This window comes from Oryza glaberrima, chromosome 1 (assembly GCF_000147395.1).
Source record: "Oryza glaberrima chromosome 1, OglaRS2, whole genome shotgun sequence".
NCBI classification, from domain to species: domain Eukaryota; kingdom Viridiplantae; phylum Streptophyta; class Magnoliopsida; order Poales; family Poaceae; genus Oryza; species Oryza glaberrima.
The window spans coordinates 12,126,654-12,145,031 of NC_068326.1; the positions used below are offsets into that span (position 1 = coordinate 12,126,654).

Genomic DNA, 18,378 nt, shown 5'->3' on the forward strand with positions numbered 1-18,378 from the left:
TAAAAAATAAAACATGAAACAATTTATGAGCCAGCAAATATAAAAAATATTACCAAACCATAAATCGGAGGATGAAAATAATTTTACTTTTGTACTGTCTTTGATTGTATTTCTTAATAAAAAAAATCCCGTTGCAGGGGCATTTAGCTAGTTCACACAAAAAGCTTCGGACCCTATATGTATATTAACATGCTGTTCGACAGAAGGAAAAATATTGTTCTTTACTACAACATTATAGTGCTGCATAGGCAACATTATGTGCAATATACTCTTTAAACCTTACTCCGATGTGTATAACTTTCACGAGTTGGGATTCGAAACAAACCTAGGAATTCCAAAGGAGCATTATTTGTCCACATGGCGGAACAGATAGTTGAATTGATCGCAAAAGTTGTGCAAAATAATAGCTAAACCCTCTCAAATAAAAAGTAGCCAGGCCACAGGTCAGAAATAGTAAGAACTTTAAATTATTCCATTCAATGATGAACCAGACATATCGACAAGCTTATTTGGTTTATACAAAATTCAAAACAATGGTCGAAAGGATCTTCCCCGATTTGAAGGTTGCACCTATTCGGCTGTGTCATTCCTGAGTTTCAGAGTGAACACAGCTAACTGAACCAAATATTCTATCACCAACCAGCCTACAGACAAAAATGGGGGCGAAGCCCCTGAGGAGCTAATCCAAGTAGAATAGGGTTACGATCTTCCGGAGATTCTTGGCCTCCTGGCAGGTCTCCATCAGCAGCTTGCTGTCATGGAATGCAAAACAAATCACCTGTTGGACCTTCGAGATGATGTCCATGTTGCATAACCTGAATATTGTGATACATATTAAGCACCAATAGCTGCTAATTCTAATTGCACCAGTAGCTATTAGAATGTTTTGTTTATGCAGGAGCCAGTGGATTAAGGATTACCGAACTGGTATATGATATATTTGTGTAATGGCACAAGCAAATGTTTCATATCTTAAGCACTTGTCTGGAATAAAATTAGTTAAGGAAAATCATGATCTCTATTACAGCAAGCAACTGATGAAAATAAAAGATGAGGCCAACCCATTGCCAGGATTATAGAGGACCATGTATCAAATATCCTATGTCTATAAAATGGCCCCTGTTCGGTAGCCATAGCAGCTGCAGCCGCTGCGGCTGCCGAAGCACAAAGTCGCTGCAAGCTGCAGCAATTTTTAACTGCTTTCAGAAAACACTACATTATGATGATTGACAATACCTAATGACATAAATTTAATGAGAAGTAAAAAAACCACAAATATAACTTGAAAAGGTAGCTGACATACCTGCTCGCTTCAATTAGTGGCAAATGGTCATATTGAGGCTTCTCAATTAAGTTTTGTACCTACAAAATTTCAAAATCCCACCGAATCATATTCAGCTTACCATATGGACAAAAGATTAGCTTTACATGGTAAAGCAAAACAATGATGTTTTCTGCAGAGGTACATTGTTGGAATTCAATAGAAGTTACGGTGAAGGTCTGGTCAGCTTCTAAGAACTGTCGGATACTTCAGATGGTGTATGAAGAATTCATGATACATTTCATTCTCACACCATCTATAATAACCTGAACTCATATCCTTAAAAAAATGATGTTCATGTTTGATAAAGATAGCTAGGAAATATCCAAAGAATACAAAAAGACCATGAATACCTGATGTAAGACCGAACCTATGGCAAACCAAAAGGATAGAGGACTGGAGATGACAAGACAGAATTTTAGCATAATTGATTAAACAACCTTTTAGTAATAGAGGAACACTACTAAAGAAATGCATGCTTTTCTGGGTTCCAAGGGGCCTCATTTCTAAGTTCTGGTGAAAACTCTGCTGATAATGGAAGCACATGAATTCATGAGTTACAATTGCAAGCTATTTAATTGGTGTGGTAGTGATAATCATCTACTTTGACCATAATAAAGATTCTATAAACACAAATCGTCCACAAGTTGATCAAAGGATTCAGAGTCCATTTTCTCCCATTTGACATGGAGTTCCCACTTAATAAATCCTTCCCATAACTTATTGCCAAAAATGTTGGGACTTCTGTGCCTATAGCAGCATCTAGCAATACAAAATCACAGAAGAGAAACTGGTCCATGTAGAGCTCTCTAGTAAACGATTTTGATAAAAATGGAACAGGTAAGAAATGATCAATTCGGGACTGGAATATCATGAAATCTTACTTTAGATAAAAGCTCTTGACTTTCAGGAGGTTGCTTCTTTAGACTTTGAGGTAAAATTACAGTGAGCAACTCTGGCTTTTCAGCCCTTAAAGCACCCCGGATAACAGCTGCATTAGTCCCAGAAGCACCAGATGTGAATATATGATTTTTCTGCAGCCAACAAATAATATTAATTAGAGTAGTACATGAATCAAATATTGGAAGAACTATTATACCATAAGACTCTGTGACATACCGTTATGACCATAGCATAGCTCAGGATCTCAATAAGCTGTTGATGCATAAACCCCATGTTACGGGTACCAAAAAAACCTATAGCCCGCGGTCCCTGTTGCTGAATAGCCAGCAACTCCTGCATTACCACTAAGTGAATAAGATCATTCTATAATATAAATAATTTCATACATGTTATGCTATTTATCATTCATTGGATGAGGATGAACAGCATGGAAGATATCTGTTGGCCCCAAACATATTTACAGAAACTACTAGGCAAAAACTGACTTTGTTAAATTGAATGGACACAATAGAAAAAGGAAAGAGAAAGCCACCTGCAGGTAATCTAGATCTGGAATCGACTTATACTCTGGAGTAGCAACCGTCGCAGTACCCCTAACAAGTGTCTCAACTTGAGTAGGAATATTTGAACCATTATCATCGTCTGGCCCAAACATAAGAGAATCCTCTATTCCTTGACTCCTTTCACCATCTTCATGCACATCTCTTCGCATGTATCCACAGAGAAACTATACGAGCACAATAAAAACAGCCCCTGGCAGTAAATCATTAGTGAAAACCGATTATATTACATCATTCTAGCATCAATGAATCTAACTTTTTTTATGTTGCACCTTTTCCCAATTGTGAAAATTGGCCAAACTCATCAAGTCGTTCTGGAATGACAGCATGCACCCTGCCGCTTTAGAAGAAACATTTGTGGGAAAACTAAGAAAAATACTAGTGGAGAATGTTTGTTTTGAGGAATCAAGCCAAACTAGGATGAGTTGGTCCAACATGGGATAATCCCATGATTTTGGTAAGATGATCCCATTCATCATTTATGTACACGGATGTGTTTTTTGAGGGATGACCGACCAACTCATTCCATTCCCCAAACAAAAAACTAAATGGTTCATGGACTCAATCTTCAAGCCAACAAGCTCCCTAAAGGTATGCTAGATTAAATGGCCAAGATCAACAGTAAAGTGACTCTAGGTTAGCCTTTGAGACATAGCATACCACACTTTGATTCTCTATCTGGCAAGTAGTGCAAAATGAGAACTTTTTTTCATGTAGAGTACATTACTTAGACGCAGAATCTTTTACTCTAGTGCATTGTGGGTTCTGATATCCAGACCATAATACTCAAACGGTAAAAATCCCAACCATAAAGATTTCTTCAAATGACTGCAGTAAGTGCTTACGCACCATTTAATTATGAACCAATGTTTGCAATTGAGGTGGGAAATTATCCACTTGAAACAGCGAACATGGTGGAAAGTCATGAGTGGCGCCATTACATAGAATCTAGATCCTAGCAAAGAACAGTAACAAGACCATGATTACTGTGGAATGTAAAAAAGCTTCAGTTTTCAGTAAATGTCACATCCATCATACCGCTCCTTCGGTTTCACAATGTCTGTCCACTCTCTCTGGATGTATCGTTCCAAATTTGCCACCGAAGAAATCAAGTGCACAATTATTTTAATTTGTCCATTCTCAGCCCCTAAACTAATGCAATTAAGTGGCTGCACAGTCGTTGTACGCCATCCAATAGAGGTATGTATGGTCATTTAGCACTATCATTATTTTCCCCCCTTAAGATTTAGTGTCTTCTTGGACTATAGGATATTAGTAACTTGTGTAAAACTGAGGCAGAATATCACTGGGGTGCAGTTTGATGTCACAACAGATGCTCAGTCAAGACCATAATTCCCACAATAGCCATTTTTCCTCCCATATTTTTCGGTTTGAGATGAATATATTGGACTGACATTTCACTAGATTGTGCAAGATTAGTTTCTCACTGGCATCAGGAAATTGTCGTCGAGCAAGGACAAGAACCGGGAAAACGAACACTGCCTTGCCTCTGGTAATTTCAGAAATATATAAACTATCTAAACCCCCGCGGACACAAGTCCATGATCCTATCCCGACGATAACAAGAAGAAGAAGAAGAAGCAAGCAAGCAAGCACAGGTCGCAACAAGGATGGAAAGGAAACAGCAATACGAGTGGGAGAAGCAAGTACCCGGTCTAGCCCAATCGGGGCCGGCGGCAGCGGCTCCCTCATCCTCGCGCATCCCCCTCGCAGGACGCCACGGCCGCACATGGACAGGTAGCAGCAGGAGGAGGAGGAGGAGGAGAGCGACAACCCTCCTCCACGCCTCGCCCGCGTCGGCCCCACCAACGCTATGCCGAGAGGCGGCGCCGCCGCCGTCACCACCACCATCTCAGCCAAAGCCACCCGATCCACCACCACCACCACCAAGAACCAATCAATCTACACGAGAAGGAGGAGGAGGAGGAGGAGGAGGAGGGTCAGGCAACCAATCCGCAAGGGGAGGAGGACCCGATGGTGGTGGTGTTGGTGTTGGCGGCGCCCTCAGAATTGACGAGGCTGGTGGTGGTGGCGCGGCTGCGGCTGGGGCTGGGCGTTGGTCATGGGAATGGCTAGGCCTAAGCCTACTCTCTCCTTGGGTTGGGTTTGGTTTGGGTTTGGTTTGGTCTGGTCGATTTGGTGGCTTGCTGGCCGCCTCGCTGTCGCTGCCTGGCTGTGTGTGCGTCGTCTCGTCTTGGATTGATGGATGGATCTCACGGAGTGGTGGTGGATAACAGGTGGCGCACGCGCAACGAGAGAGGTGCGGGAATTTTTTTTATTTATACATTTTTTATTAAAATATTTAAAAAATAATTTTTTGTTTTGAAAATTTACAAATCTAATCGCCTGCCGCTCTCAAGAAGGGCGATTTTTAAAAATCGCCCTCCCAAAAAGCGGTAAGGGACCTAAATGTAAAATTTTTATTTGTGTTTAAACCCTTTCCACCGATTTTAATTGCTTAAAAACTAATAATGCTTATTCGATACTCTAAATGATTTTAAATGGAAAACTGATAAACTACAAAGTTTTATATAAAGTTTATCTCCATCCAACATCGTTTGAAATGTAGATCTGAGATTTTTTTAAATGTGTTTTATATTTTGTAACGAATATTTGGATATCTAAAACATCTTAAATGAAAAAGTTGTTAACTATAAAGTTGTAGATCTCCTTGAAATCTACAATTTTGATATAAAGTTTTATTTCATCTGACTTTATATAATATAATTTTAAATTGTAAAATCATAGAGCTAACAAGTTGTGCTGAAAAATTTGCATTTAGCTCCCTTGCCGCCCACTGTAAGGGCGATTTTTAAAAATCGCCCTCCCAAAGGGCGGCAGGCGATTAGATTTGTAAATTTTCAAAAAAAAATTATTGTTGTAAATATTTTAATAAAAAATGTATAAATAAAAAAAATTCTACGGCCGTGCGTGCTGGGGAGAAGGATTTACTGGGCCGGCCCGGTTCGAGGCCAGTATTTGTTTGAGCCTTGCTAGGTGTGTTAGGTAAGAATGTTTTGGAATAAGTCCATTTTACCTCCCTCATATCTTACGCTTGTGTGAATAACATCCCCCAACCGAAAAACCGGGTATAACCTCCTTCATCTCTGGAAACCAGAGCAAATAACCTCCCTTGGTAGTTTTGCTAGCAGTTTCGTCTGACGTGGCGTTGTTGACCCGGTTGATAAGCTGACTCAGCGTGGTGGGACCCACATGTCAGTGTGGCAGCCACGTGCCCACGTCATCTTGGACCGACAGCAGTTTACCACCGAGGAGATCGACGGCCGGCGACGCAAAACTGCAAGCCAACGAACGGCGGCGAGGTAGTAGTAACGGGAAACGAATGAAGAACGAGTGAGGGACGGGTGTCGGTGAAATGGGCCCGAGGGTACGCGCAGTAGAGGAAAATATCCTTCCCATCTAGTCGCGTAGCCACGCGGCCTTGCCTCACCCCGCCCCTCGGGTAGCGCTGAGGTGGCCAGGGGGCCTCGGGGTGCCACGCCGCACCCCTCGGGCTTTCGGGGCGTGCTACCCCGAGGCCCTCGCCCGGCCACCACGTGGCAGGGAGAGCGGGCGTGGCGAAAGACGCTGCTCCGCGCCTTTAATGCGCGGCGCCCCAACCGTCCCACGCCGCATTCAATACGGCGTGAGGGGACGTGCGGCGCCACTCGATTAACCCATGTCAATCGAGCTTGACCGGCCTGTGACCAGTCATAGGCGACGGGACGGGTGGCAGTGCCCCCACGTTCCGTCCTGTGTCAGGCGGAGTGGGGGCAGGTATGCCCTGTCCCATCGGCACACTGTCAGGGGCGCCCCATGCGCGTGGTGAGCCGCCAAAGTCTTCACACAATTAATAGGGAATGACAGGGATGTCCCCCGTGTCAAGCGGGGGGCGGCGCTGGGTCCCACCTGAAGCCAGGCGACTATGTTGCTTCCGGTTGAAGCGAAGGATAGCGGTATGAATAGGGCCATGTGCCCCCCTCCCTTGGAGGGGTAGGGGCAAACGGTGCATGTGGTATCCCTTTGAACTATAAAAGGGGGACCTCGCCCACCGAGAAAAGGGACGACTCTCAGAGGACATGAGCTCGGAGGAAGAACAGCTAGGTTTCCCTTAGAGCTCAAAACCTCTTGTAAAAATTCACAATAATCCCACACACTGGAGTAGGGTATTACGCTCGACTGCGACCCGAACCTGTATAATCCTCGATCTCCCATTCAGCCACGAGAGCGATCTAGCAATTAGACTGCAAGCGGAAGTAGGCCCTTGATCATCGCGCCATTTCCCCCGGGCGAACTCACAAAGGGGGGGTCTCACGACCACCCGCTAGAGAGGATTACTCCTCGACAACGGGGAACTCGGTGGCCGGCTCGGATGGTGGAGATGGGCAACTACGGACACCGACGACGAGAGGACGAGGGCAGCGGCGGAGGAATGCGGCTACGGGGAAGAAAAGTTCACCGTGTCCGAGAGAGTACTAGAGGTGTTAATTTGGAGTGGAAGAGGGAAAAGAGAAGGGGGAGCTCGCCGGAGGGAGGAAAAGAGATGGCGGCGGCTTCGCGAGCTTGACCACGACAGCGGCGGAGAGGATTTGGGGATTCTAGCTGTGGTGGTTACTGGGCCTCGGCGAGGGCTGGAATGGAATCGCGGTGATGTGAGGGATGTGGTGATGGCGGCGGCTTCGTGGATTGGGGACTGGAAGAGGGGGAATTGAGCACCCGAGCGGTGACGGCCGACGCGAAGGTGGCGAGGGAACCGTCGCCGCCTTCTTCTCCACTCCCTACCATCGTCCCAACCGCCACCGCCTCCTTCTCCGCTCCCGACCATCGTCCCCACCGCCGCCGCCTCCTTCTCCGCTCCCTACCACCGTCCCCACCGCCACCACCGCCGCTCCCTACCGCCGTCCCCACCGTCACCGCCGCCTCTCCCGACCGCCGTCCCAACCGCCACTGCCGCTGCCTCCTTCTCCGCTCCTGACCGTCATTTCCACCGCCACCGCCGCCGCTCCCTACCGCTGTCCCCACCGCCACCGCTGCCGCTCCCGGCTGCCGTCCCAACCACCACTGTCGCCGCTTCCTTCTCCGCTCCCGACCGCCATCCCCACTGCCACCGCCGCCGCTCCCTACCGCCGTCCCCACCGCCACCGCCGTCGCTTCTGACCGCCGTCCCAACCACCACTGCCGCGCGCCCCTCCGGCCAAGGTGAAGAGAAAAGGCCGGGGGAGAGAGAGAGTGTTACACACTGACATGTGGGGCCCACCACGCCGAGTCAGCTTGTCAACCGGGTCAACAACGCTACGTCAGAGGAAACCACCAGCAAAACCACCGAGGGAGGTGATTTGCTCTGGTTTTCAGAGATGAAGGAGGCGTTATACCCCGGTTTTCTGGGTGGGGGATGTTATTCACACAAGCGCAAGAGATGAGGGAGGCAAAATAGACTTATTCCGAATGTTTTAGTAATGGAATAAGTTCATCTGTGGTTCCTTAACTTGTCAACAAATCCGATTTTCGTTCTTTAACCGGAAAACCAGATATCCCTAAACTGCCAAAACCGGTGCAAACTAAGTTCCAAGGTGGTTTGGATGGCGGTTTAGCTGACATGATGTCTATGTGGCTAATTTAACTCGATCTTCATCTAACGTGGCATTGACATGACGCTTACATGACAATTTAATTTGGAAAAATAATAAAAATGTGGTCCCACATGCAGTTACACAAAAAATAATTTAAAAATGGTGGCCCACATGGGCCCACCAGCGGCTGCCCGCCTGGGCCATCTTCATCACAACACTAGCTTCGCCGCCATGGAGGTCCCCCCCCCTCCCCAGCTCCGGCGTCTCCTTTGCGCTGCCCGTTGGTCGGGTCACTATGGCTTCACCTCCACGGCTTCCTTATACTATTCAACAGGAAGAAGGCAGTGACACAGACGCGGACAGAGGGGATAGGGAGGTGGCATGGGCACGGATAAGGGTGTTGGCGAGGAAGGCGTCGAGCAGGACAGAGGGGCGGAGGTGGACAATGGTGTTTTTGAGATCGAGTTCTTTAACCCGTCGGGCTCCAATGATACCTACGTCAGGGTGTGGTACGCGTGGGTCTCCCGCTGCACCATCATCTAGGTCGTCAACCGCGCCGACCCGGTCCCAGGCCCGTTGGCGCCACGCTGTCCATGTCCTGCGGCTGCGAGCTCGCCGACGCTAACTCCACCGTCGTGTGGTTGGTCTCGCCGATGGCGGCGGTGAAAGGATCGTGCACGGCCAGGATACGGGACGATGGCAACTGGGTCGTCACCGATATGATGCTTAAGACGACGGTGGGCAAGCAGCGACCGGAGCTAGGCGGGCGATAGGAGTCGGCGGTGGCGGGGGCGAGATCGTGTAGCTCCGGTCACTGCTCCCTCCTCTCCCGTCTCCCATCTCCTGTCTCCAGTCTACCACCGCGTGCCGCTCCGCTCGAGGCCGCAGCCACCTTACTTCGCCAATGGCAGCGACACTTGGAGAGAGCGACGAAGAGAGGGGAGATGGGGAGAGAGGAGGAATAGGAGGAGGGGGCGTGAATGACATGTGGAGCCAACGTTGGCCCCACCATTTTGTAATTATTTTTTTGTGTAACTGACATGTGGGACCATAGTTTTTGTTATTTTAAATTAAATTGCCACGTAAGCACCATGTCAATCTCACGTCAGATGAAGATTGAGTCAAATTAGCCACGTAGATGCTACATCAGCTGAAACCGCCATCCAAACCACTTTAGAACTTATTTTGCACCGGTTTTGATAGTTGAGGGATCCAATGTATCTGGTTTTTCGGTTAAATGACGAAATTCAGATTCGTCGATAAGTTAATGGACCTTAGATGGACCTATTCCTTTAGTACTTTTTATATATAAATACATCGTGGAACCAGTATGAATTTCATTAGATTTTTGTAAAACCTGAGGGCATTATTGTTTGGCTTATCCTTATATTTATAAGCTAAAATTTAAATTTTAGAACTTATTTTATAATATTTGCTTTGAATCACTAAGGACACAAATATAAAAGTTTTACTCATAAATGTTTTTTTATTTGTTAATAAATGATGCGGATAAGCATAAGAATAAGCGAAACGATGAGGACTGAATGGTACTCTGTGAAACAAGGTTAAAATTCTGAGACGGTCAAAATGTTTCACTCTATTCTATAGGATACGGAATCGTGATTCGTGATGCACTAAAGCAAGATGAAACAGTGTGAACTTTCAGTGCAAAGTGCAGTCTATTTGTTTTAACGAAAAGGTCTACTTTACATCACTAAACTTTCATGAAAGTCTTAACATTTATCAGTAAACTTTAAAACAACACACTGTTCATCCTTGAAATCCCCACACGATTCGCTTTTCAATCTTGGCTAGATTCAAAAGTAATACTCCCAAGTGTGTATTGGACGACATGGAGGTTTGTTGACAATGAAAATTATTTCAAATTCTCAATTTTTGTTCCTGAAATAAAAATTCTTAAAAATATGTTGGTCTACACAATAACCTAGATTACTTTTTTTGTAGGCTATATAAATAGTAATTAGCGTTAAAAAAAGTTATATAATTAATTTGTGTAAAATCAATTTTCATGCTTGGAACAACTTATATTTTTTCCATTTATCCAAATAATTTATATTTGATATACACAATTGTGCAATTGACAATTTTCGAAGTTTTTTAAATAAATTCTTAATTTTAAAATTTCAAATACAAATTCAACCATGTGTTATGTGTTTGAATTTTTGAAAAGTAACTAAACTAAAAAATTCTTAGAAAACAATACTATCTGTATATTGAAAAAAAAGAACCTACAAAAATTTGGTATAAAGTGAAATGAAGTTCAATTATCTCTTAAAAATATGGGTTTTTCATATCTAAGCACTGTTTTTTGGGGGCAAACTACAGTTTATTTTTGTTGTAAAAAATATTTCCACTGTAAATAGTTTGTGAATTTTCCTTATTTACGGGTAAATTTGTAGACTTTAGTGAAAAAAAACAGATTTAAAAAATGTCTTTTTTCCTTATTTCACTAGTACTACATGTAAAGCCTCATTTACGTTGTAAAAAAATGTGCAGCCTCTAATACCATGTGCAAAGTTGGGCCGTGGCGCGTGTCCTCATCCTGCCATGTCGGAATTTCAACACCAACTCGACTGGAACCATGTATATACAGCCATATAAGAGGAGATTCCATATGGTTCGGTGGAAAAAGAAAAGGAGAAAAGGTCAGTGGCATATGATAGTATCTCGTGATGACGTGGCAAAAGAGAAGGATAAAAGGTCAGTGGCATATGATAGTATCTCGTGATGACGTGGCTAACGACCAATACTAAGGGGGTGTTTGGGAGAGAGGGACTAAACTTACTCCCAAAAACCTCCACGGTCATCGTGGAGGAGCACAAACAGACTGAGATGCCCTACCTTAAATCAAGTAAGTTTATTATTTTAAAGAATAAATCAAGTAAGTTTAGAGTCAAAGATACATGGATCCATAACAAACGGACGTGACTATGACGAGACGGTAGCTGGAAACACTCTCAGGTTCAGTTGCTATTAGTACACCTAACAGTGCTTCTCTTTTTTTTTTCTTCTTATAGAGTTTTCTTTTGATTTACTATTCGATTTATAACAAGATCTCACATGATTATATTTTGATAAAAATGTTAAATTACTATTATAATGAATCTAAATTACATTTAGATTTCATTAAATTACTTCTTAGATATATAAAAGTAAATTTAATAAAGCCTAAAAGTAATTTACTATAGAAGTAACTTGAAAGAAAAAGAAAGTAACTTGTCATGATAATAAGAGTAAATCTACTGTGGGGTAAAACATACATCTATCTAGAAATTATATTTAATAACCATATTATAGAACTAACTAATAAAGTAACCAGTTCACTTAATGTCTAAAAAGTAATTTAATCAAATACAAAAGTAATATATATATATATATGACAAAAGTAAATAAATATATATATATATATAATAAAAGCAATTTACAACGTAAATATTTTTTTTCTATCGTAATATAATCATGGAAGATTTTGTTATAAAAATTTAATTGCAACGAACACCATGGTATAATCGGATTGTAGATCGGATAAATAGTTTAAGATAAAATTCTATAAGAAGAAAAATAAAATATGCACTATTGTATGTACTAAGTAGCAATGAGAGTGGTATCGGTTTAGATTTTACCATGGTTCACATGTCGGTGACTGACTTAAGTCAAAGGTTTTTTTAATCCGAATACAACCATGTAGAGTAGATCAGGCTAATGGAGAACTCCGAGGAGTGGTAATACAATGAAAATTCTGAAAAGAAAGATATCATATGTAGGAAAATTGGTATCACTGTATGAATTTTTTTACGATACAACTTTCTTTCATTTGAAAGATACAAAATTCACACCGTGCAATGAATGCCTTGGAATGCTAATGATCTTCCAGCAAAATTGAGTTTGTTCTTGGAATTTTCATCGTTTACACATGATAATAATCTTTAAATCTGTAAGTCTAGTTTTGTTTAGATCAGGTAATGTCGTAAACCAACACTAAATAATATAAAAGTCTCGTACTGAAAACTGGAATAGCTCAGTTGGTTAGAGCGTGTGGCTGTTAACCACAAGGTCGGAGGTTCAAGCCCTCCTTCTAGCGTATTTTTTCTTTTTTTTATTTAACCACTTTTAAATTTATTCAAAGCACCAAAACTGTTTTAAATTTATTTTAATCACTTTTGAAATTGTCCAAATTATTTAACCACTTTTAAATTTATTCAAAGCACCAAAACTGTTTTGAATTTATTTTAATCACTTTTGAAATTGTCCAAAGCACCAAAACTGTTTTGAATTTATTTTAAGCACCAAAACTGTTTTGAATTTATTTTAAGCACCAAAACTGTTTTGAATTTATTTTAATCACTTTATTGTCTTCCTTTTGACATGTTTAAATTTATCCAAAGCATCCACCAAAACTGTTTTGAAGCATGATCACACGCATACTTACTGGACACACATATGTTATACTCGGGCGTGGCTAATGCGCGCGTACGCGCCAGATAAATATTTATTCAAAGCACCAAAAATGTTTTGAATTTATTTTAATCACTTTTGAAATTGTCCAAAGCACCAAAACTGTTTTGAGTTTATTTTAGTCACTAAAAATGTTTTGAATTTGTCGACGGGTGGTACCGCGACTACGGTATTTGGATGGTATGGAGATCATTGGTACCAGGGTATACGCGAGATTAAGGTAAAAGAGATGGAGACATGGATTTTTATACAAGTTCGGATCCCTTATCTGACATATAATAGCCCTACATCCTGTTGGCCGAAGCCGGTGTTGCTCCTTTATTCATCTAAATCATACAAATACAATAACTGGGATAACCTATCTAGCTGTCGTCGGCTTGGTGGCATAGATAACCAACACATAGTCGATGACAGGGTAGTCTTCCTCCTTGAATCCATACTCGGCGAGATCAGAGATGGCGCTAGATCCCTCTTGCCAGCCTCCGTAGGCGCCGCCCAAGGGGGCTTGTATTTATACCCATAGGTGCCCCCTTATCCAAGTAAAACTAGGGAAACCAATATAGATACAATCCGATTAATCCTTGTTATTTCCATATAGAACTCTAATTGTCCTTCTCTATCCGAAACTCCTTCTATATACGAGATTTGTTTCCGTATAAGACATGGTATATGGTGGGGCTTGTGAGTTTAGTCAACTACTATTAGGTATGTGGTATCCATAACCATGACATAATTTATTTTAATCACTAAAAATGTTTTGAATTTATTTTAATCACTTTTGAAATTGTCCGAAGCAACAAAACTGTTTTGAATTTATTTTAAGCACCAAAACTGTTTTGAATTTATTTTAATCACTTTTGAAATTGTCCAAAGCACCAAAATTGTTTTGAAGCATGATCACACGCATACTTACTAGACACACATATATTATACTCGGGTGTGGCTAATGCGCGCGTACGCACCAGCTGGCACGCACGTCATTTGCCCCCTCCCCTTTCTTTCTCGTTTTTTTTTCCGATTTTGGCGCTCGGATCTGGACACGTTTTTCTTTTTTTTCGCCGTTTCTTTCTAATTTTTTTAATCTTTCGCACACCTCTTTACAAATGTGGAGTTAAAAGTTTTTAATTTAACTTCAAAGTTTAGAAATCTTGACTTGAATGTTTTCAAATTTTGTATTGAAAGTTTTTAAATTTGAGTTGAATGTTTTTAATTTTTGAGTTGAAAGTTTTCAAATATGGGTTGAAAATTTTAAATTTGAGTTGAAAGTTTTTAAATCTGGGTCGAAAGTTTTTAGAATTTAAATTCACGTATAAATTTCTTTTCAATCTTTACTTAAAGAAAATCTTCATAAAAAACAAATCTTATCTTGATTATCTAAAACTAATGGATTTTTTTACACGCTAAAACTAACAGATTAGTTAATGCGCTACGGAAAAAAAATCCCGATTAGGAATTCTGCTCTGGCATGCCATCTCCATGAATGCGCATGACTTGGGTGTGTGACCATGGAGGAAGAATAGTGAAGTAAATAAAGAAAGAGAGATTAAGAGGTTAATTATCTCATAGAATATTTCTTTGATTAGTTGTTGAAGATAAACTTAGAAACAAAACAGTAAACAAACAAGCTTAATCACGGCAACAACCAACAAATTAAGCTGCTTAGTTTGCTTTCCTATACATGTGCGCTGATTTCCAGCCCGAGCGAACGGTGGCGCGGCTAGTCCACGCTACCAGCCGCGTTGGCGCTGGCCAGCTGCGCGCAAGCGCTCGGCAGTCGGGGCCATGCAAGAGTCACCAACTAGTACTGGCGTCGACGCGTCGTCAGTCCAATATGCTGCAACTCCGGGCGATGGCGTGCGACCGTGACGCGGGACCCGCTGCAGTTGGCACGCCGTTGAGGTGATGCTGCACCAGGGCGGAGGCGCGCACCGATACAGAGTCCCGCGAATTGGTCGCGCGGGATCGAGGCAGTCACGCGTGTTGACGTCGCGCGAGTGCTCCTTCCGTCTGTGAGCTGCGTGGAAAATGTAAATATTTCAGAGATATATATGCAAATTATATTTCAATAAAAAAGTATATTTTAGAATTTAATTCCCGACTACTCCATATATCTCTATCTCTACTATTATAAAAATTAAAGATGATTTTATCAGAATTTTGGTACATCATCCGTATTGAATCGGTTTCATTTTTTTATGTTAAATCCTTTCTTTTTTTTTTCTTACACCATAGTGTTCCTCTTATCCGAGACGCGCATGAATTAATTGGCTTGCACCTTTTCACGTGGCGATCGTGTCCACGCCTAAGTCCATTTTCCACACGCGCCCTTTGCGCGCTGCCTCGATTGGGCCCGTAACATCCTCGCATGTGTGATTTTTCTCATGCTTGATTGGACCCATGACGCCCTCGCGCACGATTTTCCCTTGCCACATGTTCAATTAAAATTGTGTCCCCCTCGCCCACAATTTAAAAATTAAAGATGTTTGTGTAAAAACTATGGTATGTCGTTCGTATCTGATTCCTGCCCCACGTAACATTAATTAACTCGTCAGCGAATTGCGAAAGAGTCCTTGTGATGTGGATACCAACATAATGTAACTCGTAAAGTCCGTGTGGATATCACGTACGATGTTGCCCAGATCATCCATTCTATTCATGTTTACACGGCGTGATTTCTGGGACATGTTAGCATGATTTCAAGTCGTCTCCACATATGCTCATACGTACTATCAGGGATACCGTTGCAATAATCCATAAGGATCAGTTTTACTTTCGAAAAGAATATGCCAACTGAAATAAAGGATGATCGAAATTGCCGATTAAGTCCGTCATCAATTTCTGCTCGACTTCAGATAAAGCAAGACGACAAATCGAGCTTGTGTTTGAAGGCCCCATTATTTGGCTTATGCTTATTCCTATAAGACAAAATTTAAATTTCAACTTTTTTGTTTTTTTATCGTATTTTATTTATATCATTTGCTTTTGAGTCGCTACAAACATGTATATAAAATATTTGCCCAAAAATAGTCTTTTATTTGGTAATAAGTGATTCGGATAAGCACGAATAAACAAAATAATGGGTTGTGATTATTTATCCACCGACATATATATAAATTAAATTGGTTGGGCATCTTTTCTAGTTTTACAAAAAGTACGAATTACCCTTAGATTCAAAAACCAAATATCTTTTACTCTCAATCATTAATACCGGATGAATAACTTCCCTAACTTAATCCGGGGTAGTTTTGTTACTACGTGGCAGTCCAACCATCTTTTTTTAAAATTCGGTGGGACCCACCCATCAGATTCCCCTACCTCTCACCCTCTCTCTATAATAGGTGGGTCTCATCAATCTTTTTTAAAAAATATTGACTGAACTGCCACGTAGAACCAAATCCAATGTAAAAAAAGTAGGGCCAAAACAACTGCATATTGAGTTAGAGGGTTCTTCAACGGGTATTAATAGTTAAGGGTAAAAAATGTCTGATTTTCAGGTCAAGAAGGATAATTCGTACTCATCTAATAATTCATGGGTGTAATTCGGATTTTTTTCCCCTATATTTATACTAATTGCATGTGTGCTTTACTATTGAAAATAACTCTTTTATGTATGATTCTATCCTATTTCTCTTCAAAATACAAGTTTATTATGCAAATTCTTCCGTGGTGGCAAAATTGTTCCAAAAACCACACAGGTTTTGTTCCCAGCAATATTAGCACACGTATAATTTATTTTAATCCATAGTGAAGCACATATGCTGTATGCACATGTTTATGTATTTAGCTACTCACTTCGTCCGCATTCAATATTTATCCCAAAATATAATAACTTTTTCACCTATATTCTCTTTTCAACCAATCAAAATCTTTCACCATTCAAACTCTCCACATATTTTCTCTTCTCTACCAATCAAACCTCTCTCACATTCAATTCTACCAACTTTCTTAATCCCTATGTCCAACCCCATAACTCTTATGTTTTAGGACCGATGTAATACATTTTTAAAATACACTACATATCAACATGTGCAGGTGTGCTACATATTTTAAATTAATATATCATCTCAGTATTCATTAATTCAGATTTTAAAATTATTAAATCGTACAAATATCATAATGGCGATTCCACATTAAGCACAACTCGGTACTTATTAACTTTAAATTTCTAAAATATTAAATAATAAAAACTAATTGAGACTCTAGACCAAATATAACTCAAAATTAAGTATTTAATTGTTAATGCTAATTTCAAATTTTGGATTATTAAATCAAGAAAGAAAATACTATAACTGACACTCTATATATACTATGTACAACTTGGTCATTATTAATTCCGAAATTTAGAGTTATTAAATCAGTATTCAGTAAAATTTGGTGTTTATTAACTATGAATTTCAGAATTATTAAATAAATAATAAAAATAATATAACTGAGACTCCATATCTAGTAGCTAGTACATTCTACATTTATTATTTCCCAACTATAAAACTTTTACAACATTAAAATGCGAAAAATGAGAGTCCAAATGAAGTACAAATTGACATTGATTAACCTAATTAAATTTGATAAATCCACATACTATGTGCTGGAATTAATATCTCAGTTATACATTCATTGAGTTAGTGTTGGACTGGAAAGTTAGTTGACAACGGTATATGCAAAGCTAGAAATAAAAAAAAAATATATTCCCTTTAGATACCAACAGCTGGAATAGCTCAGTTGGTTAGAGCGTGTGGCTGTTAACCACAAGGTCGGAGGTTCAAGCCCTCCTTCTAGCGCCTTATTTTTTTTTATTTTCAATTTCTTACTCACTTTTTTTCCCTCAAATCACTCACTCTCTTTTTAATTTCTTACTCTCTTTTTAATTTCTTACTCTCTTTTTATTTTCAATTTCTTACTCACTTTTTTTCCCTCAAATCACTCACTCTCTTTTTAATTTCTTACTCTCTTACTCTCTTCTTTTTTTCTCAAATCACAATACGCTCTTTTTAATTTCTTACTCACCTTTTTTTTCCTCAAATCACTCACTCTCTTTTTAATTTCTTACTCTCTTACTCTCTTCTGTTTTTCTCAAATCACAATACCCTCTTTTTAATTTCTTACTCACCTTTTTTTTCTCAAATCATTCACTCTCTTTTTAATTTCTTACTCTCTTACTCTCTTTTTTCCTTGTTTTTTTCCTTTTTAATTTCTTACTCACCTTTTTTTTTCCTCAAATCACTCACTCTCTTTTTAATTTCTTACTCTCTTTTTTTTCCCAAATCACAATATCCTCCTTTTAATTTCTTACTCACCTTTTTTTTTCTCAAATCACTCCCTCTTTTTAATTTCTTACTCTCTTACTCTCTTTTTTTTTCAAATAACTATACCCTCTTTTTAAAACTAAGGGGTTGTATGCAAAATAAAAAAAACATTTTAAGTAGCTTTTGTCTAAACCAAAATTTCACCAATCTTTAAAGCATATATGTTGTGGACACATCTATATCTCTAAACCAATATTTAGCATACTGTGAGATTACCTCGCAGT

The 18,378-nt window shown here is 40.4% G+C and overlaps 1 protein-coding gene and 2 non-coding genes across 3 annotated transcripts; 2 read left to right on the forward strand and 1 right to left on the reverse strand.

Moving 5' to 3' along the window:
* Nucleotides 1-451: 451 nt before the first annotated feature.
* Nucleotides 452-4,909, reverse strand: LOC127754506 (uncharacterized). The gene is made up of 6 exons (XM_052280066.1): nucleotides 4,456-4,909; nucleotides 2,757-2,951; nucleotides 2,441-2,557; nucleotides 2,206-2,355; nucleotides 1,304-1,362; nucleotides 452-815 (listed from the first exon to the last, which is right to left on the reverse strand). Exons 1-6 carry the CDS (start codon nucleotides 4,654-4,656, stop codon nucleotides 680-682), a joined length of 858 nt encoding a protein of 285 aa, XP_052136026.1. The 5' UTR covers nucleotides 4,657-4,909; the 3' UTR covers nucleotides 452-679.
* A 7,494-nt stretch (nucleotides 4,910-12,403) lies between these two features.
* Nucleotides 12,404-12,477, forward strand: TRNAN-GUU (transfer RNA asparagine (anticodon GUU)). Its single transcript has one exon. It is a non-coding gene; the product is annotated as a tRNA-Asn (tRNA).
* Nucleotides 12,478-17,555: 5,078 nt separating this feature from the next.
* TRNAN-GUU (transfer RNA asparagine (anticodon GUU)) lies at nucleotides 17,556-17,629 on the forward strand. The gene has a single exon. It is a non-coding gene; the product is annotated as a tRNA-Asn (tRNA).
* The last annotated feature ends 749 nt before the right edge of the window (nucleotides 17,630-18,378 follow it).

Bases quoted from the DNA above. Each gene is read 5' to 3' on its own strand.
- LOC127754506 (XM_052280066.1), bottom strand. From the start codon at position 4,656: ATGGTGGTGGTGACGGCGGCGGCGCCGCCTCTCGGCATAGCGTTGGTG. The intron at 2,952-4,455 runs GTACTTGCTTCT...GTGCTCGTATAG, and splicing joins CCCCGATTGGGCTAGACCGG to TTTCTCTGTGGATACATGCG. The intron at 2,558-2,756 runs GTGGCTTTCTCT...GTGGTAATGCAG, and splicing joins CAGATCTAGATTACCTGCAG to GAGTTGCTGGCTATTCAGCA.